This window comes from Accipiter gentilis, chromosome 1 (genome assembly GCF_929443795.1).
Source record: "Accipiter gentilis chromosome 1, bAccGen1.1, whole genome shotgun sequence".
Classification (NCBI taxonomy): domain Eukaryota; kingdom Metazoa; phylum Chordata; class Aves; order Accipitriformes; family Accipitridae; genus Astur; species Astur gentilis.
In genome coordinates, this window is record NC_064880.1 from 34,567,262 (window position 1) to 34,590,771 (window position 23,510).

General features: G+C 35.1%; 1 protein-coding gene across 1 annotated transcript; it reads left to right on the forward strand.

Moving 5' to 3' along the window:
- The first annotated feature begins 525 nt into the window (after positions 1-525).
- Positions 526-22,211, forward strand: SLC38A11 (solute carrier family 38 member 11). Its single transcript, XM_049803895.1, has 10 exons — positions 526-600; positions 2,852-2,986; positions 4,672-4,737; positions 6,409-6,515; positions 7,069-7,148; positions 15,348-15,418; positions 16,356-16,517; positions 18,251-18,363; positions 19,040-19,171; positions 21,966-22,211. The coding sequence occupies exons 1-10, from the start codon at positions 540-542 to the stop codon at positions 22,209-22,211; spliced, it is 1,173 nt and encodes a 390-aa protein (XP_049659852.1). The 5' UTR covers positions 526-539.
- Positions 22,212-23,510: the final 1,299 nt, after the last annotated feature.

Here is a 23,510-nt window from a genome sequence, read left to right on the forward strand (position 1 = left end):
ATGACCAAACAGCCCTTGTTAATAAGCCCAAGAACAAAGGAGGAAACAGTGATCTGGCATCAGCTGGATTTAACATTATCAACTCTATCATAGGATCAGGCATTATAGGTAAGTATACTTCTCTTCACTACCCTGTGTTCAGCCTTGTTTATACGTGTATGACTATCCGGTTTGGAGAATAATACTGTCGTCTTACTTTCTGCTGCTGTTCCTAAAGATTTTTCCCTATTTTTATTTGCTTACTATGCAAAAATGCAGAGGTGTCAGCTGAGATCACATCTCACAGTGGTAAATACCCTACCGCCTCTTTGCCATAATGATCAGAGAGAACTGGTTGGGCAGGTGCTGACTGAACTTCATACCTAGGCAACACTTTGTCCACTAAAAATCATCTTTCTGAGGTTATTAAGCATGTTGGTCCAATTTGGGCAATAGCATTTTTATTAATCTGAATATTTCTTTATTTTGGTCATCACAAGTATTTGGAAAGGTTCTTCTATAATCTCTCCTTTTTTTTATTTACAGGATTGCCATATTCAATGAAGGAAGCTGGTTTTCCACTAGGAGTACTGCTTTTATTTGGGGTTGCCTGTATCACAGGTACTCTAAAAGAAGTTTCTGTTGTAAAGTGAAAATTAGTCTTGCAATGTTTAGCTGATCTTGAGCTTAATGTTACCTTAAACAAGTATATCTATGACAATAAAAATGACAAATTTTTTCCTTACATCACTAATCCCTTGAGCAGATTAGTAAAAGTAGAGAATTATACCGTACAACATATAAAGCTGCTTTTTGTGTGCAATTTATTTTCGTAAAGCCTAGTTTCTTAGACTAGGTCAAGGTGACATTTGGAAGAATAGCTCTTATTTATGCCTCATAATCACCTGTTGCAGTCCACTGTTTTTACCCTAATTAAGTGACTGATCCTTGAGTGGGTTTTATGTCACTTCTTTTAAACATACCACAGAATGAAAACTTTTGGTTGTACTATGATTTTGAATATTTTATTTAATTATGATTCATCCAAAAAAATTGATATACCTTAAAAAAGGGACAAGTTTTGAAATCACATGGTAAATAAACTTAAACATAAGTAAATCCATTGCCATCAGAGGATAATTTTTGTAAGGACTCTGTGGATTCAAGTCTTAAAATGGCATGAATGGCACAAATTATGTTACCCATATGCTGAGCAGCAGTTGATGCTTTTCATTGCTTATAATATCATTTAAGGGTCTGCATAAATGATTGATGTTTGACTAGAGGGCAATATAACATAAGGAATATGTTCAATATGAATGGAAAATTTTCTCTATGGCTGATGGCAAAATACATTAATGAAATCGTATCATAAACATAGCTCAGGAATTTCAGTTACTTTCCTGATTCGTCCTTTGCATTTCTAAGTATTCTGAAGACTTTATAGCCATAGGCCCAGAACTTGTGAATTAAACTCAGCATTTTATTATGTTAAAGATGTGGCTCAGTATATCTTGCACAAGCAAATTATAACTATAGTTACAACTTTTTGACTTGTAGCATTTAAAGTACAGGCTAAGTATATAACATTAGCATTTATTTTCCATAGTTTTTACTGAATAATTGGCAAATAGCTGTTTGAAAAGTGTATTGAAAAGTATTTCATTTTGAGGGATGTTTTTGAATTATGCTGGATGTAGTTCTAGATTGACAGACATATACAATTTTAGGTCATTTAATGATAAATCTTTTTCAAGTTTTGTGAGTCTAAAATCCCTTGCTAAAAAGACTTAATATTTCTTGTACAAGATCAGCTCAGTATGCAACATAATTGATAATGAACAATTCTGTATTTCTGTTTTTGTCTGCTCCCAATTATAGCGTGAGTATATATTGTGTAAGAATTGCATAAGCTCGTGGGAATCTCTGGTTTGGCTTTCACATTAACAAATGCTAGAGATGTCCTTTGTAAAGACACTGAAAATTTTGTAACTTTAGTAATTCCCAGAAGATAATAAACACTGATACTGTTCACAGAAAGGAACTGTTCCTATCGCAGCATAGATTACAAGCTAAGTGAAAGCCAGATGAGGAATAGACGAGGTCTAGCTACTATCTGTCAAGACATCTGCACTAAGGTAATAAATTCTGTGCTGTACCTAATCTGGACTGGAAAATCCCATGGTGCTCAAATGAATATTAAAGCATAGCTTGACATAACAGCAATATTTCAAACTGTGCTTCATAAAAAGTTGGGGTTCAATCTAGGAGTAATTTTGCTTTGACATCAGCTCTGTCTTAAGGCACATTGCTTCATGGTTTTCCAGATAAATCACTTTATGCGTGTTTTATTTTAAAAGTATCCAATGATAATATTTATAATATTTTTATCATAAACAATGGAGAAGACACAAAATACTACCCAGGCTTTATCTTTCACAAACTTAGATAAATAGCTGACTAAAGTGATTGAGAGTTCTAGCACCATGACACAGGCAGTACTTGCATTTTACCCCCTTTCAGGATATAATCAAAGGCTTCATCCATTCAGGAAGCCTCTGCATTATTAATTGAATTTTCCTTTTTCGGTGCTCATAACAGTTCTCATTTTCTTTGACCATACTGAAAACCAATGAAAATGAGTCTGTTTCTGCTGTCCCTAAGAGGGAAAGCTGGAATTTCCTTCCAATATGAGCCTGTAACTCCTGGGTTTGGTGGATTGAGATCCTGTGCAAGATTTCTCATCCGGGCTCTTCCCAGTGCCACTGTTTTCCTTTTTGCAGACTTTTTTTTTAAGGAGTAAAAAAGATGAGCAGTAACCAACCACAAGTTGGCTCATACTGTCTTTAACAGTAATTCTATATTTTAACAGATTATTCCATTATATTACTGATCAAAGGAGGAAACCTCTCCGGTACCAACACCTATCAAGAGCTGGTCAGAAAAACATATGGTCTTGTAGGTTATCTAATTCTTTCAACTCTTCAATTTTTATATCCATTTATTGGTAAGATGTTTAAGTTTTATAAATAACAAGGTTCTTCACATTTCCTCATTCTTTCACTGGTTAAATATTAAGAACTCTGTAAAGAATATACTGTACATGCCTCTTTCCTATTAAAAAAAAAAAATTTACTTGATGTCTTCTGAAGAGCTATTGAGGAAGAATTCAATGAATTGGAGGACCAGAATAATAGAAATGAACTTAAATGTAATAGCAGAGACATTCATGATCACACACTTAATGACAAAAGTAGCTATGAGATATAGCAAAGAAGAGGTTCTGTTCTAGAATGAATAACAGAGCACAAATTTGATGTGCCTGAAGCAAAAGGAAAATATGACTTTAGAACTATATTGAATTAATATTTTTCCAAAGATGTAGTATTGCTGTCATTGGAGAAGCCACTGAGCAGATCTTGCTTGAATATTATGTGCAGTTATTGTTCTTCAAAAGCATTAATTCAGGCTCACACCCAATGAGCTGCTAGGAAATGGGCAGTCAAGACCCCTTTGAAGAAGAAATAGTAAAAGAACAAACAGGTATAGTCTGGGCAGGAACTAATTAGACCAGAAGTTTAAAATGAAGTGATATTCTGAATCTGTCTCCTACAGTAGTAACATAATTAAATCAAATCTTAAATAAGCTTGGTATTTTCACACATGGGGCTGCAAGAGGTGGTGACTTGAGATACCAAGAGTCTGGACTCTGACCGCAGAGTCCCAGATCAAAATTCCTGCTTTGGGAATAATCAATCTGAATTTATTACAGATAGCCAAAATTTTTAAGGGACTCAAGTTACTGTTATTGCAGGCAACAATGTTACACATGTTGACTTAAAGAGTATAATTACTACTTCATAAAGAATATGGAAAAGAATTGTAAAGATCTCAGTCCTTACCCTGGAACCAGTTATGCATATGTATGTGCTTGAATTTATCTCTCTAAGTAGTGTTGATGAGTTACAATTTCACAACAGTGAATATTTCTGCATTAGTTAAGGTCAATACCTGTATGTATGCTGTCTAAATGGTGAAGACCACATGAATATATAAATATATTTTGTGTGTATATATGTACACACATGCACGCATATACACACTTCTAGTGTAGAGTAAGATAGGAATGAAATATGAATGTTAAGGCCACAGTTCTTATTAACGAGAGGAAGGAATGGAAGTCAATATCTGATATCTTCATCTATTTCCTCCTCCCTTCTGGTTTAAAGCTTTTGCTAACTTTTTACATGAACTAGAAGTCCTGTGCACTTGATTGCAGGACTGATTGTTAGGCTAACACGGGAACTTTACTAAATAGAAACAAGAATTTAGAATTAAACTGGCAAAGAATTGCTGTTAGAAACAAACAATTTTAAAAAAGCATAGTTTTCATCTTCTGAAGTAAGTTTATATGGCAAGTCAGCACAATGGCCTTGCTTACTGGACTGGATTCTTGCTGAGGTTGTACCTGTTTAAAAAAAAAAAAAAAGGATAGGAAATAAAGGAAAGTGTTAAAGAAGTTTTTTAAATTTTGTTTTAAACCTAAAACTTGAGAAGTTGTTGGTGCTAGCCAGAATTCGTACAAGAGGGGTAGTGGCATATAATCCTGAAGTCTACAAAATATGTGTATTAAATGTTTATCAGATATTTCATATTTGACTTGTACTAACAAAAAATTTTATTTTCTTTAAGCTATGATCAGTTACAACATAATAACAGGAGACACTTTAACTAAAGTTTTTCAGAGAATTCCTGGAGGTAAGATGCATTGAAAAATTCAGAACAGGGCAAATGTATTGGATAGGAGTATAGCATAAGTGTTTAGGGATTACCTGTTACTTTGCTTTTAAATTACCCTTAAATGTAGTTCGAGTTAAGAACTTGAAGCTTATTTGTATGTGTGTGTTTTGGTGAGTTGGTTTTTTTTTAAAAGTCTTTCTCAGATAAAACCTATGAATCCTAGTCCTTGGTTATCCTTGGACTCAGTGTCAGTGAAGAGACCACATGCTTCAACGAAATACTAAGCAAATAGAAGGAATCTTCCACAGTGGTATATTTCCAAGGTCATCATATCTGTCATCTTTTTTAGATATTTCCTATAATAATCAGTTGAATACTGAAACTGCACTTCATCTAGTGAATAATTCTGTATTACTTGCAAATAATATAATGGATTTAATCCTTACTTAAGTATATGTCTAATAGTTGGTCGTGGACTCCATATGTAACTTCCAGTTCTCTTAGATACTCACTGCAAAACCAGATGTGGCACTTAGAGCTTTTTAATTCATTCATTACACTTGCTGTGCTGTAAGTTTTCACAGCAGAATCAGTGGAGCAATTTGTGTGCATGTTTGCCATCTACTTTAGCACAAAGTTAAAACATTCTTCAGTGGGATATTAAACTAAAAAGAACAAGTCTGCAATGAAGTGGAAGTTAGTATTTGTATGAACTGTTTGATTTCCGCAAGAGAACTATGATTTTTAGCAGGTGAAGCTTGCAATGTGTGGATGCAGTTTTAACTGTCGCACTCTGTTGTTCTGTGAATACCTGATCAGGTTGATAGTGATAGTGAATGTCTAATATTTTATATACAATATGACTTCTGTAATAGGAGGAACCCCCGGCATGGCACATCTTTTCACTGGCTGGTAGAATGCCTGCCTGGAAAGAGGTGGGAAAGCATTATAATCTCCCAAAGAATAGAGGGAACTGAACACAGACTTTTCATGTCAATTGCCAGTCACTTTCCAGCTGTAATCATTCAGCAAGCTTTCATTCAAGCCCATGATTCATGGTAGCCTGACTGAAACTGAGATATGTTTTATTTTAAGTTGTCATTGGCTTGAAAAAAACTACCAGTTGTACAAATAAATCCCACTGATTGCAGGGAGTATTATAACCTTATTGTTGCCTTCACATGATAATCTGTGTTTTGCCAGTGTAAGCCAGTTGACAGCAAGAAAGGAGGTGCTCAAAAGAAACCTCAAAATTAACTTATTTAGGGTCATTCTTTAAGAATTTGCTTATCTTGAACAGCACAGTAATTGATGTCAACACACAGTGTCAAAAAATCCTTGAGTAAATGGCAGAAAGAAGTAACAGAATGCTTTACTTGACCCAGACATGATGAAAGAAATACTAATCTATATGTAGAAATGCCAGGCTTCCAAAGTTTGGTATAATATATCCCATATGTTAAGCGTTTGGTTTGAATTTGCAGAATTCTTCTGATTATGTACATGCTGTGTATGGCTTCCTCAAGGTTAGTTAATGCCTAGTCTTTATTTCAGTGTTACTTAGCTTAAGTAAAGGAGATAAAAGCCTGATCAACATCAGAGTTTGTTACTCCTAGCCTTTCAAATATAACTAATCTGTTCCTCATGTCAGTCTCTTGGAGAAATAAATTATTTTCTTTTTTGCTTTAGTTGGACCAGATAATGTGCTTACTGACCGTCACTTCATAATTCTTCTTACCACCATCGTCTTTACCTTGCCTATATCTTTATATCGAGACATAGCAAAACTGGGAAAGGTAAATCATAATAGCAGTTGATTTTTGGTTTACTTTTCTGTATGCCATTAGAAAATAAGTGTCAGTCATAACTTAATGTATTTGAACTCATTTACATCTGGCTAGAGCATGTTAAATATTTTAAAAGTTCAGACTGTCTTCTGTCCTAAGAAAGATCAGAAAACTTGGAACAGTTTAAGCAAAACTTTGGTCTCCATATGAATTGCTGGAGTTTTTCCATCTACTGCTAGTAGAACTTAAATCTTGTAAACACTGGTTGATACAGGCCTGATCTTGAAATGCTGAGCACTGTTGATTAGAAATGTTTAAATGGGAGTATCACTTAAAATTAGACAAAGACTTGCAATTGGCTAGTTACTCAAAAAGAATAACAAATTAAAAGATGATGATATAGGACAAGCTTTCTAATTATAAGTATTTGATGTGATATTTAGAACTTTACTTGGTTGTTAATTATTCTTAGGAAAAAAAAGTACATTATACGTTATGCTGCTTAATAAGAGGACAACCTTTCAGCAGCTTACTGACTGAAGTCATGTTTTTACCTTTACAGGTATCACTTATTTCTCTGATTTTAACCATTGTCATCTTGATTATTGTAATGGTGAGAACAGTAACATTCAGTCCAGAAGTGTGAGTATTCATCCACTTGCTACAAAGTGAATTTTTGATCATATGTAATCTGTTATTTCACTATTACATATAGGTGCATAGTTTTGGAACATGGCTGTTTCGGGAGAGACAGATAATTGAAAAAATAAACCTGTATTAGCAGCAATACAAAATGAACTGCTAAAACATACTTTATCTCTTTTTTTTTTTTTCTTCTATTGCATGTAAGCAAATTTAGAAAAAGTCTCAAAAAACCTACAGGTTAATTGGAAATTGCAGGTGGTATGGCTAATAGCAGGTGGCTCCTGAATGGGCCTGTGAGGTTGTTTCTCACTTGAGAAATCTTTAATTTTGTCCATTATTGTCAGACAGCTGATATTGAAAATCTTAAAATAGATAGTGTCTTAGGAATATTTCTTTTTCTGTTAATATAATGATTTCATAATAAAAGCTGAATACAAATAATGAAAAGAAAAAAGAGAACACAATAATAAGAACTTTATTCTGTCAAGTGAGAAAACAATATAAGTATGCAAAACTGTTTTCCAGCACTCATACTGTGAAAGTAGTATTTAACATTGGACATTGGAGTGTTCTAGACAATTTAGTACACATGTGGCAATATTTTTATAATTATATTGCAACGAAGTGTTATGAATCTATTATCTTTACTTATGGCCTAGAAGGTCTGCCTTTTTCCTTATCCTTTACATATGAAAATATATTAATGTGGTGGGTGCTGAATGCTTACTTATCTATTGGAATAGTTTTATATAGTATTTCTAATGTTTCTTGAAGAAATGGATTTTTCCACCATGATTTTCAGCAGTGTTACGCATAATTGTTAATTTGTCTGACTGTTATGGTACTTGGGTTAGTTGCAGGATATTCATGTTTAATGCTAGGAAGATGGCTAGAATAGCAGTTTCTAAGGTTGTACCAGATGATGTTGTCTATCATCCATAAAATGATGCCCTCAGAATAGTGTGGGACTTGCCCCCCCCACCATCTTGCTGAAGCAGCATGTTTTTCATGCTGTGTGTTAAAGGGGTATTTGAAAGGGTAATCTCAAAATCCCCTGTCAAAAAAGAAAGAATGGTTATATATAATGGTTAAATATATATTATATGTACATATATATAATCTATCTAATGGTTACTGATGACCTTGTTACTAGGGTGACATTTCTTCTCAACGGTTGTGATGCACTGAAAAAATATGGAAGGCATGGTTTTATTTTTTCTTACAACAAGTAATGTTGGGTTTTGAGTGATTCTTGAAGTTTTGCTTTTTAATTCTTTAGAAACTTCTGTTTTTGCCTTTACACTATTGTTTTCAAAATGCATCTAGCAAGCTGATAAACCGTTAATCAGATATTTTGCCTCACAAACATTCTATCAATGTCTATTTTTAATATTTTTACTATTTGTATTTTACAGTTAGAAATAGACATATACTTTATTAATCCTCTTCTAATATTTTGTTAATGGTATAATGGTATGCCATCTCTTTTTATACAATGAGAATAAAGAACACTAATACATTTTAATAGGGCTCTCATCATAGTGTTATAACAAGTGAAACACATAACGCATTTACTGTAAACCCTTATGAAAATACAATAGAAGTTGGTGTTTTCAAAGAGATGTAAAAAATTATTATTATGAAACAGTGCTTAGATCTGTCATATAGGAAAAGAATTTGTACAATCCTAGATAAAGCCATTGTTACACTTCAGAACTGATTGTATGCCTGTCATTGATGACAGTTGATTGTCTAGTTTGTTCTTGGCAATTCCATGATTTCCCATTCCAGTTCTTAACTAGCCTTTTCTTATGAATTCTTCCTAAATGTGTATCGTATAGTCTCTTACTGCATTTCATGTTGGATGCTTTTTGGCCTAACCACAGTGGACATGGACAGCAAACTATTCGTTCTTTTTCAAATGCTTAACAAACAGCTGTAAAGAGCTGTAACTTGTTCCCCTTTGCTGATCCTTTCTATAGACTAAACACAGTTCCTTCAGTGTTTCTCTTGCTTGTTATTTCCTGTGCTATTGATCATTCTCAATGGCTGACTCAAGTTCTCTGCAAATTAAAGTGAGATGGTGGTGCCCCAACTGCCTGTGGCATTCCCATCGAGGAGCAGAGAAGAAAGATTAATGTATCTTACATGCGGAGTGTCTTGAGGTCCCTTTCAACTGTATCTTTTGGGGATTGCCACACTCCTGTTTATGTAACCTAGTTTGATGTTTGCGTCTTTGGAAAGTAGCGTGACGTTATGGACATGCCTTGAGTTTGCAGTCTAATAGAAGCACCAGGCCTTTCTCTGCAGAAATGCGAGCTGGCAAGTTTTCCTTTCTTTTACTGTTTTCATGAAGTGTGGGGTTTTCTTATGCCACCCTCCTCTGTTCTCGTGAAGCCTTTTTTTTCCCTCTGAATAACTGTAAAATTTGTCATTACAGAATTGAATACTGCTTTATCAGATTATTTCTCCATTTACCAACATATTTATGATTTTCTTTTTTCACACTGTTCTCTAGCGTGCTTGTGTTAACTGCACATTTCATGCTTTCTGTTAAGGATGCTTCTTACTTTTTGTTCCATCATTCAAGTTACTGCTCAGTACATTCAGAAGTGCTGCAGTCAGGTCAGTTTCCACTGGAATCCTGTTTGGTTATCTTCCCAATTTGATAATTACTCTCTCACTTACCTTTACATTTTTCAAAGTGAAGATTGCTTCCCTTTGAGCGGTACAACAAGATTATCTGGGGATGATAAAACTGTCTTTCTGCTTAAATTCAATCCATGTTCCAGTTGAAAATTGTATCTATTATTTGGACAACAGAAAATATTATTTCCTAGAAACCTTCTGCAATGTGTTAGACAACTTTATTACTGTTTTTAATGATTTGATATGCTTGAAACTGTAGGTTGAAAACAGCAATTATAAGTCTTTGGAGTATTGCATTTTTATTTATTTTATTTTTAGTTGCTTTGGAGTGGGGCTGGTTGTTCAGGGACATTGTAGGGATGTTATTTTCTTGTTAGTGCTCAGGAAAAAAAAAAAGTATTTATGATGAGGGATTACTTGGTTTAATTTATTTCCTCTTATGACAAATATGAAACTCGAGTACTTTTTTTCCCAATTTTGCTTTTGATTAATATCATCCATATGATTATTGTTGACTGAAGGACATAATAAACCTGCAGATAAAATCCAGGTTTTTTTTTAAATTCTGGACCCAGAGTTTAATCTCAAGTTTAAGATAATTTTGATAATCCATTCTTTACTTTATTTCCACCTGCTAATAGCTGGGTGTTTTTCTACTGTGATCAAAAACAATGGGTTAGAATTATCTCAAACTGTGAATGTGCAGCATGTAAATACTGCATAGAATAACTTCATGCTTCAAAGCTGAAAATAACGTTAATTACTGTAAAAAGCAATATTTTATATAGCTTATGAAGATGGATCATTTTTATTTGGTGTTCTTTTGGAAAGAATGTCATGATGTCAGTGTCTGCATAATACATATTTCTCTTGGAAAATCTTCAAGATTATCTGCTACACATAAATAGGATGTGAGAATTACTCAGCTGGCCGCTGATCACAGGAACGAAACACCAAGTGGTCAGGAAAATAACTTGAAAGTAGAAAGCTGATTCTTTCTTTCATAATAATCCAATAGTAAGCAAGATAAAATTTAATGGGTGATGAAATTAAAAAATAAAACTAAGCTACTGCATATTTACAGAACTCTTAAGTAGTTCATTAAGGAAGAAAGAGGAGTTAAAGCAGCTGTAATTAAGTGGGGCTGACATAGTTTTACCTCGTCTGTGTTTTTTAACAACCAAGATGACTGATTAATATAATATTCAAGGCTGATGTGAGCATTACTCATTTTCTTTCCATTATATTGATTTAAATTATATTCAGCATCTAAAAACTTTTTCAGTGTCTCTAAACTTAAAGATTAAACAAAAACTAAAAAGATGCTTTATCTTAGAGTAGAATTGAATTGAAATTTTACAATTAATTTCCTAAATGTCTAAATCATTGAATTAAACCTGAATTAATCTGCCATGTGTTCTTGGATTATTTTGATAACTGCTGGTTTGCACCTAAACTTGGTGGTTTGTCACTGATCTTCAATCCAAAACAATGGAACTCTTTTGCTCGTTCAAGCATGTAGCCCCCCTGTCAAACATATGACTTTGCTTCCTCTCTAGAAATGAACTTTTTTTTTTTTTTTCTTCAGTCAGTGTTTCATACCTGTGAGCTGGGTTCAGATCAGGGATGTATGTTTCTCTTGCCATTCTTAAAGATATTTTGCTTCTGATGCACTCTGTTGCTGTATTATATTTGGCAGCATTTCTACATAAATGACAGAAAAGATATTTTGCATAACATGGATCTTTAGATGGGCAATATTATACTGTAAATGTTTTACAAGAAGTAGAAGATATGCTGTTTTAGACCACCAAACAAATTTGCCCAACTCTTACTCATGATCTGGATGTGAAATACCTTTTACCTCATTAGGAGGTCTTAACCTTTGCCTGGCTCATTTGTTCTTTTCATTTTCGCCTGTTCTTATGTAGGTAAACACGAATATTTTCAAAACTTTTTTAAACTCACTAGCATGGTTATTGTGTTATACTTTCCCTTAAGTATACTGAAGACTGAGTAGAGTCTTATTTTCTTAACCTCTAGGCTTTCTTCATTGCTAGGCTTCACTACCTTCCTAAGGACAGTTCTTATTGTCAGTCTGTCTTGCTGTTGTCTGAATTTCAGCTGAGATTTTTTTTCCTGTCTGGGATCTCCCTTGGAATGTCTTTTTTTTCAATCTTTTATTATTTTTCTTCCAAGGATCACAGTTATATTACCTCTCAGCTTTTACTTTGTGTTACGACTTCTGCTATGTGTGATAGACGGTACAGCTCTCAACAAGTACATTTAGTATCACAAACGTATTTCTTCTGTTAACTTTCATTTAATTGTGTTTTATCTAACTACTTCTCCTTCTCCAGCATGAAAAAAACTTTGTGTTCATGCAGGCATAGCCTTTGTTTTTATACACTGAGTGAGGAGCAGTAAGCTATCTGGTTTTGTCATCCATGGATATTTGCAGCTATTGCTATTCTTGTATGAGCAGCAGTTAAAATCTTCCCCTAACAATTCCTAACAAGAATGTAGGTCAAACTGGTTAGAACAAAGGTCCATCTCAAAAAAAAAAAAAAAAAATGTAAAAAAAAAAATCCATCTTGAACAGTAGCAGCAGGATTGAAAAAGCAGAACAAGTATAGTGTTACCTGGTATTCTTGTGACAGACTCTATCAGCCTGTGTATGCATCTGCCTACACAGACATATATTTATATGAATGTATGTATGTTTACCTTGACACTTGATATTTGATATTTCCATTGGGTACCCTTTGTCTTGTAAGTAATTTTAAGTGATTGTTCAATGTATGGCTCTTCCATAACTAACAGCTACTGTTTCCTGACACAGTTTTCTCTTTCCCAGTCTGAAGTCTTATTTTATATAGTCACTTTTGTGTCACCTGCACCGTTTTCCAGGAGCTATGCATAAGTCTGTCTGTCCTGTATGCAGACTGGACTTGAGGGTGATTTGTTGTTGATACAGTGAGAACTCTAGAGCTGTTGACTCTTAGTTCTAAACAGTCAGAAATGAAATTTCTTACTGTGTTGCTTTCAATTAGTTTATGTACCACATCTGTGCAAGATCCATCTATTCACACGGTATGAAAATGTTTTTCAAAACACATGCAGCAGTATTTGCCTTACTGTAAGAAATAGTCACATACTGTTGCATATGTCATCTGTACCAGCATGCATTGTATAACATTGCAATCTGCTGGTAGTGTTCAAATCATGAATCTGAAATTCTTCCTCAGTTCCGCAACTAGAATGGAAGGAATTTATCTTCTTAGGCTGCTAAATAAGCAGGATTTTGTTCTTTTGGATTCCCCCCCCCCCCCCCCAATAATACTTCTAATGTGATTTTTTTATTCATCCATAAAGCAAAGCTATATTTTGGTCTGTTGCATATTGCTAGTGCATAAGTGAACACTGTGGAGGGGGAAAACTAGCTCCTGTGATTTTTATTTTTATTTTTTAAATTGATTGGCCACTTTCTTCAAAATGTTTCAACTGAAATTCACATGCTTTCTACATTCCATTTTTTAAATTCCTGTTTGTAGGAGCTTATAATATAGCTATAATGTTGCACGAGATGTAACTTTTTTACAGAAATTAAATGTGTTTCAGACAAAAGCATTTTTTATTTCTGTGCATTTTAAAAATATTTTGGTTTATAGATTATCTAAGTGTTAATTATTAATAGAAAAGGAGGTAAGGTCACTTCCACAAATTCTGTTGTCAAAGAATAATATAAAAAAAAATAAGTTCATTCTGCATGTTTGATATCAAAGCTGACCTCTAGTGGTTACAGAATGGAACAGTTGTAATGTTAGCTTTCTGTATTCTATTGTTATTTTGAAATTTTATTGATTCCCCCCCCCCCCCAATCAGATGTGAAGTTTTCTTGAAAAATAATGCATTCAAAATTATGAATATGAATTGTCCACAGACATCTCGAGTGGTTTGAAATCAGTGGCATCAGGTTATGGGAGACTATATAAGGAACTACAGCAGCTGTAGCAGGTCAGAACTCCTGTTTCACAAGAGAAATGCCAGATATCTATATTTCATCCATAGTATTTCTTACATCTACATGCTGGGTCTGAGAATGTTTTAGGAGGGCCATACTCAGCTGCATAAGTCTAGAAGCAGTACGTTACAGTAGTCAAGTCAATATACTGCATCTGAGGACAAAAATGAACTTGACTTTGATGCTCAGGTTCTGTTCACTTCAAAGTTAAGCTTAGCAGCCACAGCTTAAGAGCTGAAAAGGTGCTCTGAGTCTGAACTAAATGTGCATTAGATACTGTAAAACTGTTTTTTTAATATGGAAAAGGTTGGATTGACTATTTGAGCTCTCAAGAAATAGTAAGATAATGAGTCCTGAAAGGGGAAACAGCTACATATTTTTTGTCTTCTTTTTCTTTTTAGGGGGTGGGGATGGAGTTTAAACATTTGAAAGCAATGAAACCTAGCATAGTGTGTGCCATTACGGCTGTCAAACCCAGCTAGTTATCACCAGATAGAGGGAGAGAAAAAGCTGCCATTGTTACCTTCACAGAACTGATGTCAGTGTGTGATGTCAGAGTGCTGTACTGCTTTCTAGGGCAGTAGGAAAATAGCAGCTAAAGCCTCAGGTGACAGCAGCTTTCCCTCTAAATAAAAACAGAACAATCAAATGTGGCAGCAGCCAACTTTTTGAGAGCAAGCTTCTTTATACTGTTCCTTTGTCTGTGCTTCAGTATTACAAATATAATATTCAACTGGCTTGTGAATTTCATTTATTATTTTTAGCAAAGTGTAGTTCCTGAAAGGATGTTTCATGTCCTTCCCCTTTCCTTCATTTTGGCTCTTTATTCAGAGAGGAAGTTCATGCATCAAATGGATTTTAACGAAGTTCTCTGATGGTTTTCTGTGGTCCTCCTTTAAGAACTACAATCACCAAAGGTTCAAAATTGTGGGCATATCTTAAAGGAGCAGATGTGGGGGATATTACATTCTTGCCTGATTATAAAAGTCTCTATATATTCTCTTATGCTTTAATTTATCACTCCTTTGGGAACTAGCAGAATCCCTTTACTATGAGGAATAGTTAGAACAGGTGTAAAGAAAGGCAAACTGCCTCACTTGATTTGTAGCCTAGGAAAAAAGCATTTCTAGACTGCATGGATTACATGTTCAAATTCAAAGGAAGAATTTGTCTCTAAATAGTCAGAAGAGATTTTGGGTTGAGATAACCTTACTTAGAATCAGTAAAAGCTTTTATCTTGCCTGTTGGTGTTTCTTGGTATATGATAACTTCAAGAGTTTATTTACAAAAGTGGTCACTGAAACAGGCTCACATTTTTGGCTGTAAAAACTGATTACAGAAATATTTCAGTCAAAACAAGGGACGTGAGAAGGTTATCTCCCTAGTTTCAACTTAGTGTTGATGAACACTGTGGCCTACTTCAGAGAGTTCTGGAGATCTGACTAGCAGTTCTGAGTATAAGTTATTTTTAATAACTGGTAGTTGAAAACAGGATAATCTATGAAAACAAATGTCTCTTTTAGTCCCAAATCAGAAAATGCATGGATATTTGCAAAATCAAATGCAGTACAAGCCGTTGGGGTGATGTCATTTGGTAAGTAATTTTTTTCAATATTCAGATCAACTGTAAGAAATTATTTAATATTTGGGTCTAGAAATTGCATTTTTAAATTTTTTTTTATATTCATGTTAAGCTGATTTAGGAAAAAAAAAAAATTGACGGAGTCATCTATATGAATTTAATTGTTATGGTTTAAGACATTATCCCCATCCATTGCCCATCTGCCTTTAGAGGCTATTGCCACTGTAGCAGAGGCAGTGGTGTGGCATGTGAATCCAGCTCAACTGCCTGGGTCATCTTAAAACACCTGCACCAACAGGGTTAGTTTGATAAACTGAGGAGGCTGTGATCATTCTGTGTTCTCTTAGATAACCTCTAACAGAAAAATCTTAGACTGCAATGCATACATTTGCTAGAGAGGGCCTGTTGCTTCCCGTTTCTCACAATGAATCATTTAGGTGAGTCTCAACTCTCCTCCATTATCCTCATTCTAAAATCTGTTCCTGCCTGCAGGGTCTGGTATATTACTTCTTGTTAATGCTGTGATAATCTGAGGCCTCCCAATGCTTGCTGCTGCCTAAAATGGATGTTATAGAAAGTCTGAAAGCAGCAAATGTCTCTGTGAATTTAAAAAAAAAAAATCTCAGAATTGCTATTGAGTTCTTAAGCAAAAGAAAAGTAGGAAGAGGAAACAGAGGTGGAATGGAGGTGTGGAGGGTGGGAAACAGCATGGCATTTTAGGGTAATGTAATTGGAATAATCTCAGGATGAATATAAACCTTCATCAAATCAAATAAGTAAGTGAAAGTTCAAGCCATTTATCTTTGCCACTCATTGCAGGATTAATGTTTGTATTTAATGAGTGGCTTCAAACTGTGCTGTGTCTCTCCTACCTTGGAATATACACTCTGTAAACTTATTTTATATGCATGAATTCATACATTTGCTTTAACTGTCATGTCTGTTTCAGCATTCATCTGCAACCATAACAGCTTTTTAATATATGGGTCTCTGGAAGAACCCACGTTAAAGAACTGGTCTCGAGTCACACATGTGTCTGTCTCACTTGCCGTTGTTATCAGTATAGTGTTCGCTGCGTGTGGATATATGACTTTTACAGGATACACAGAAGGTAAACTGCTTAATCCCTCAATTTCGTTGCTTGCTGTAATCCTTACATTTCCACCTTTCTGTCTGACTTTTGCTGTTAATATCTTAGTATGATTTTGGCAGTTTTACAGTCACTATGTTTGGACAGAAATCATTAGGACAGTCTTTGTAGTTACCCCAAACCCAAAACAGGATACAAAGATGTCAGCTATGTGCTAACAGGCATCAGATTCCCAAGTGTAAGCCTCACAGGTGAAAGTCCCCTTTGAATACTTCCATAATCAAAATACTTCTGAGGACTAAACATCTATAACTTAGCCAAATGGTTCACTATCAGAGAGCAGTACGAACAAAAATTGCCTTGATTTTTCTCCAGGGTACCTGGCATATATTTCTATACATTCTCCTGTATCTTTTCCTGTCTATGCTAATATAGCGTCCTAGCTCTGACTTAGAGATATTTCCTATCTTTACAACAGCTTATTCTGCTGTAACTAATCCTACTGTCACCTCTGTGGGTATATGAATAAGTATAAATATATATAATCAATGTTACATCATACTATTTAACATCATTTTGTTGAAGTAGAAAAGGTGCTTTCAGAAGAACAAGGCAAATTTGTTCAGTGCATTAGCTTCTTTGGGGAAAAAATACACATTTCATAAGCAAGCAGATTTTCTGTTATTTAATAGTGCTGTTCCAAATTGTAGAAGGCGGCTTCCAAGCTTTTTCCTTTCCTGATGAGCAGCAGCATGTAGTTGAGAACAGAGGAATTGTAGGATGGGGGTTACTGGTTGATCTGTCCTTTTTTCCTGCTTCCAGTGCTGTTTATGCAGAATAACTTACTGTCCTAGATGCAACTGTAGCTAGACTAAGTGCAAGCTGGCTGAGATATTTCGAGTATAGAAAGCTCTGACTGCAGGTATCCTTCAGCATATGACTCTACTGTAAGCAGGTTCCGTCTTACCTTTTGTCTCCCTTGTCAAAATCTTTTGGCTGTTTTCTGTGAAAGTACACCTTATTGCTTCTTCAGTGCCATTGTGATCCTAAAAGTTGTAAATCATAAGATGGTATAGTAAATGGGTAGAAAAGACCTGATAGATCAGCTGATCACTGTCTTGCAGTGTCTCTTGTGCCTCAGAGATCATTATTCCAGATTCTTTGTGGTAAACACTAAGCAAGATGGTGATTTGGTTCTCTAGCAATGCTTTTGTTGTTAGATGTAAGATTTGCTAGGCAATAATCCATATGTTTATAATGGGCTTTCAGCGTCAGAATATTTAAAATCCTGCAGTTTACCATCTGTGACTAAATACTATCAGGGAAGTGCAGTTCTTGAGAGGTAACTCTCTGGTCTTCCTTGTGTAATTGTTGTTGTTCTAGGCATTACATTTTTAAAGGAAATGTATCTATTACATACCAACTTTCTTTCTGAATCTGTCACATATTTATTTAAACAAGCACCAGCATCTTGTACAAAATCTGTGCTAAGGGCAATATAACAGATTAAAAACTCTGATGTGTGTATGTTAAAATATTTTTGAAAAGTAAATGCTACTTGAAATAAAAACACTGCTACTAGCAGGATAAGGTGGAAGTTCCTCCTGAATGTAATTCGTCACTGTAACTACAGTTGCTTGACGTGTCAGGAGAGTGGATCAGAAAGTCTCAATTACTCCAGTAACTCACACTTCAGTTTGCAAATAGGCAAATTACATGAAGTTCAAACTAATTGATGTTTTGCTATGCCTCAGGAGATATATTTGAAAACTACTGTAGAGACGACAACTTTGCTACATTTGGAAGGTTTTGTTATGGAGTTACTGTAATTCTGACCTTCCCCCTTGAATGTTTTGTGACCAGAGAGGTAAGAATTTATTACATTCTCCTTTCAACAATGTTGATATATATTAATAATATTCTCACATTATTAATACATATTGTAGCTGAATTCAATGCTTAATCTGTAATAAAAATCAGCATATCCTATCCTGCTACATGCAATGAGTATGAGGTACTAGTTGTACTGCTTAGATTCTGACAATATAATGTTGTATTACATTTATTATAATATTATCCAATATTATAGTAATAATTACATAATAATATTAGAACTTCTTAAAATTCCAAGTTTGGCATAAATGCCAGTGGTTTTGTCATATTGAGAATAGGCAAAAATAGCATATTTATCATGCTTACTAGTTGTGGTTTGTGAAAGTATCTCCATCTAGAAAATCCATCTGTTCAATAAATAATTGTGAGTGGTTTTTATTCTATAGTGGGCAAATGAGAAGAAAGTAAGTATACCCTAAATCCTGCAGGTATAACTAAGTCAGTCTTACAAGTGTTTTGCAATTTTAGTAATGCTTGTTATGATTTATTTTTGGAAGCAGGTGAAGATGTTTTCTTGAAGCAAGATAGGTAAAGTTTAGTCAGTATATTCTCACCCATTCTTTTAGTTTCCTAAGGTTAGAAGACTTGGAATAAGCTGTTTGTTAACATAAAGAGCAAAATCAAGGTTTAAAATTGTGGTTCTGTTTCAGGTGATTGCCAATGTGTTTTTCCATGGGAACCTCTCAACAGTTTTCCATATTGTTGTGACAGTAGTTATCATTGCTGTGGCGACTGGTCTATCATTAGTGTATGATTGCCTTGGAATAGTTTTAGAGCTGAATGTAAGTGAACCTGTATACTCTTTTATTTAATACATCGCTTTTTTATAAAACAGAACTCTGCAAAATCCACAGCTCTACTGAAAATTTTATGTAATTTGACATAGTAGTCAGTAGAAATGTTAGCAGGAAAAAAATTATTCACTGCTTCAAAATCAGATAATTAAAGAGAAAGCAAGTTCAGGGTGTAAAGTTCGTATGGTTGGGAAGGGCTTTTACAACAGTTCTGGAGATATGGCAAGTGGCTATGACTTAACCTAATGTATTTAAAAATCACCAAAATACTCATCCGAACTGTATTGCAGGACTGAATCTAGCATTTCTTTCTCTAATCCCTGCTTCTGATGAAGTTGGCAAATTGCCAAACACTGGGGCAGATCCTAATGACTGCCTTGTGCCAAAGGGGCAAAAAACAAAGGGAGGTGGGGAGGAAGAAAGAAAGAACCAGTAGTAGTGAGACCACAGAGATAGTAACTGGAATTTTTCCCTGCTTTGGACTTAGCAAGGAGCAAAACTGAGTAATTTCATAACCTGAGTGTATGATTTTTAGGAGGAAACTGCTTTGCCAGTAAACATTGCTGTGTCTGGTATCACCTCATAGCACAGATGGAGCTTACCAGGCAGGCCACACAAGGCATTTATTGCCTTGAACCAGTTTTAACACAAGTGTATGTAACTTTTTTGGTTAGCTGGAACTTTCACGTAGTCTACTTGAGTCCTAGACTACTAGTTAGCAAAGTAGGTTTACCAGATTAAGTCAGTCTGGTTTGGCACAGAATGTGCATTTAATCAAAGGGAATATTAAAAAAAAAAAAAAAAATAGTCTTCATTCATCATAAAATCATAGAATGGTTTTGTTTGGAAGGGACCTTAGAGATCATCTAGTTCCAACCCCCCTGCCATGGGCAGGGACACCTTCCACTAGACCAGGTTGCTCAAAGCCCCATCCAACCTGGCCTTGAACACTTCCAGGGATGAGGCATCCACAACCTCTCTGGGCAACCTGTTCCAGTGCCGCACCACCCGCACAGTGAAGAACTTCCTTACATCCAATCTAAATCTACCCTCTTTCAGTTTAAAGCCATTACCCCTTGTCCTGTCACTCTCTAGCTTTCTTGTAGGCCCCCTTTAGGTACTGGAAGGTTGCTATAAGGTCTCCTCAGAGCCTTCTCTTCTCCAGGCTGAACAACCCCAACTCTCTCAGCCTGTCTTCATAAGAGAGGTGCTCCAGCCCTCTGATCATCTTCATGGCCCTCCTCTGGACTCACTCCAACAGATCCATTTCCTTCTTATGTTGGGGGCCCCAGAGCTGAACGCAATACTCCAGCTGGGGTCTCACGAGAGCAGAGTGGGAGAATCACCTTCCTCTACCTGCTGGTCACGCTTCTTTTGATGCAGCCCAGGATATGGTTGACTTTCTGGACTGCGAGCACATATTGCTGGGTCATGTTGAGCTTCTTGTCAACCAACACCCCCAAGTCCTTCTCCTCAGGGCTGCTCTCCATCCATTCTCCACCCAGCCTGTATTTGTGCTTGGGATTGCCCCAACCCATGTGCAGGACCTTGCACTTGGCCTTGTTGATCTTCAACAGTCTTGATATCCACCAGTAGAGAAATATGAATAGGCAGTCTGTATATGTGAAAGTAATATGATCTGTCTTCTCAGAAGGCTTTCTGTCTAGCAGAAGAGCTTTTGGCTCTTCACCACAGAGACCGTTTGCTGCTGTTTCTCTGACTCTGCTTACTTTTTTCCTGCTTTCTGGTTTTAAAACAGAACACAAGCCATTGTGTTTGCCCTGGGGTAATTCCCCAAGGAAACCATTCAGTCATACAGGTATCAAGGGCAGGGTCCACAGATTTTGCTGTGCTATTCTTTTACTGGGTTGCTGGTTTGTGTTGCTTCACATACTTAAGAGTCTCACTTTTTATGAAGAAGATACTTTGTGCATGTGCCTATTTTTGATGTCTGTACTGTTCATTGTTAACGGGTTCTACCACAAAAATATACAAAAGTTTGTACAAACAATGATGCAGAGATATTCAGCAGGCCGGATTACTACCTCACCATAATTAAGTTGAAACATAGTGTTTGTTAAGTATATGACAAAGTAAATGTTCAACATTTTCTGCATAAAAATGCTTTCTATTGGCATGTAGGTCATGTTAATCTGCCGTGGCTTTACTATAAAAAGCATTTAAGAAGTTGCTTTTTATCTGTCCCTATCTAAGAGAGCATTTAAAGAGGACCTGAATTTTTAATAAGAGAGGAGGTTCTACTCTCTCAAAGGGAGCTTTGCTTTCATAGTGAAGTCAACCTAAATCAGGTCATAAATGTAGAAATTGATCAGAATTCTTTGAACTGCTACATGATGTTTCCACTTTTTTTTTTTTTAGGCAGTATTATATCTAGACTCCTACATGGAACAATCTTAAATATTTTAAGTCAGTTACAATATTGCAGAACTATTATGTTTGGACTTTTACTGTACTTCTATAGCTGAGAAACTTCTGGTAATCAGATTTAATAGTACTTGCAACATAAAATATTCTGTATCAACAAAGCAAAAGCATTTAAATAAATCTGAACTTTTTCAAATATTTTTACAGATATTTTTGTAAGTTATTTGTGACTTTGAAAAGAAAGTTTACCATATAGTAACACTGGAAAAGGCCTCTATTCTCTGGCTTTATTGTTGCATCAACCTAATCACAACCATTTTAAAATTTAGGTTTTTCATTTTCACATCTAAATATACATGCTTATGAGGGTTTTTTTATTGTTGTTTCCCACACACAGGGAGTTCTGAGTGCTACCCCACTTGTTTTTATCATCCCAACAGCGTGTTATCTAAGGCTGTCCAAAGAACGATGGAACCATTCAGATAACCTCATATCCTGCCTGATTCTTGCTGTCGGTGTACTAGTGATGACAGTTGGGTTTGTTTTGACTATCTTGCATCCCCAGGAATGTAGCCATGGAAAAGAAATGTTCTACTGCTTCCCTAGTAATGTTTCTTTTCACAACAGTACACTTCCACCATAGGTAGCACATCAATCTCCAGACTAGATCAGGTACCTCTCACAGCAAGCCATACATGCCAGTTTAAAGGAGAGTGGAACAAAGAGCTTTCATTTTGATAGGCACTAAGAATTTTAAACTGTATAACTGTATTTACACACTTGGTTTTATGCTGCCATCCTTTTCCCGATAAGACTTAAGTTTTAGCTGTTGAAACAGAAATTCTCAGAGGTGCCTTTCAGTAGACATTACTTTAATAACTTGCAAACCTATCAAAAAAGGCTGCATTTTTTTTTAACTTAGTCTGCAGTGTTGTTTAAAAGCTATAAATGAAATGTTTAGGAATGTAAACATCTCCCATGTTTTATTGCTGTCATTTAGTTTTTATTAATTTTATAATCTTTTAATGTATATTTATTAGTACACTATATTATGGGGCTTTTTTGAAGGCCTGAAAAAAAAGTATGTTTGGGTTTCTCTCTGCGTATTAAACTACTGCTGTTAAATTGAAAGACCCCTATTAATTCTGTCTTTGATTTTGCAATAACTGTCCTTTAGTGCTGAAAGCATCCCTTGTACTGGCTCTTGAGTCAAGGGCAATTTTGTATTCTGACTGAACTGTAACTGATACAATTCAACTGTAACTGTTACAATTTGTGGTCTTCTAATTAAAAGATATTGCATAAATAAATCCACACAGGTGAATTTAAAAAGATTCAAGTAAATGGTATTTGTAAAAATTTCAAGATTGACAGAGAAGAAAATGACGTGTGTAACAAACACAGCTTAATTCTTACATTTATAACCCTATTTACTATTTCTGAAACTGGATTGAAACACTGCAATATGCCAGGCATGTGCAGCTTGAGCAAATTCTGTAAGAAAGCATTTTAAAATTGGTTATCATTCTAGTCCTATGATTCTTTTAATACATGGCTATTGATTTTGTTATGGTTTGTTAAATTTTGGTGATTTGTTATGTTCTCCAAAGTTCATTTAACATTAAGGATTCACGTATATGTATGTTAAGTTATACATCTGCATATATAAAAATACATGCACACACATGCCTAAAGAATATGAGTAATTAGAAGTTGAGAATTAGTAATATAAGTATTCTCTGTATCAGTACTGGGATTTTGAAAATGTTTTGTTATCAAATCTAACTGTGTGCTTTGAATTAGTTTTTGCATTATTGTGGTCATTGTGGTTCCTTTTGCCAACCATTCCTTGACAACTATATGTATAACACTACTCCATTTTTTTATGCTGCTAAATGAGGTGGTGATGGTTTTTGTCTACAGTTCATCCTTCATGACAATG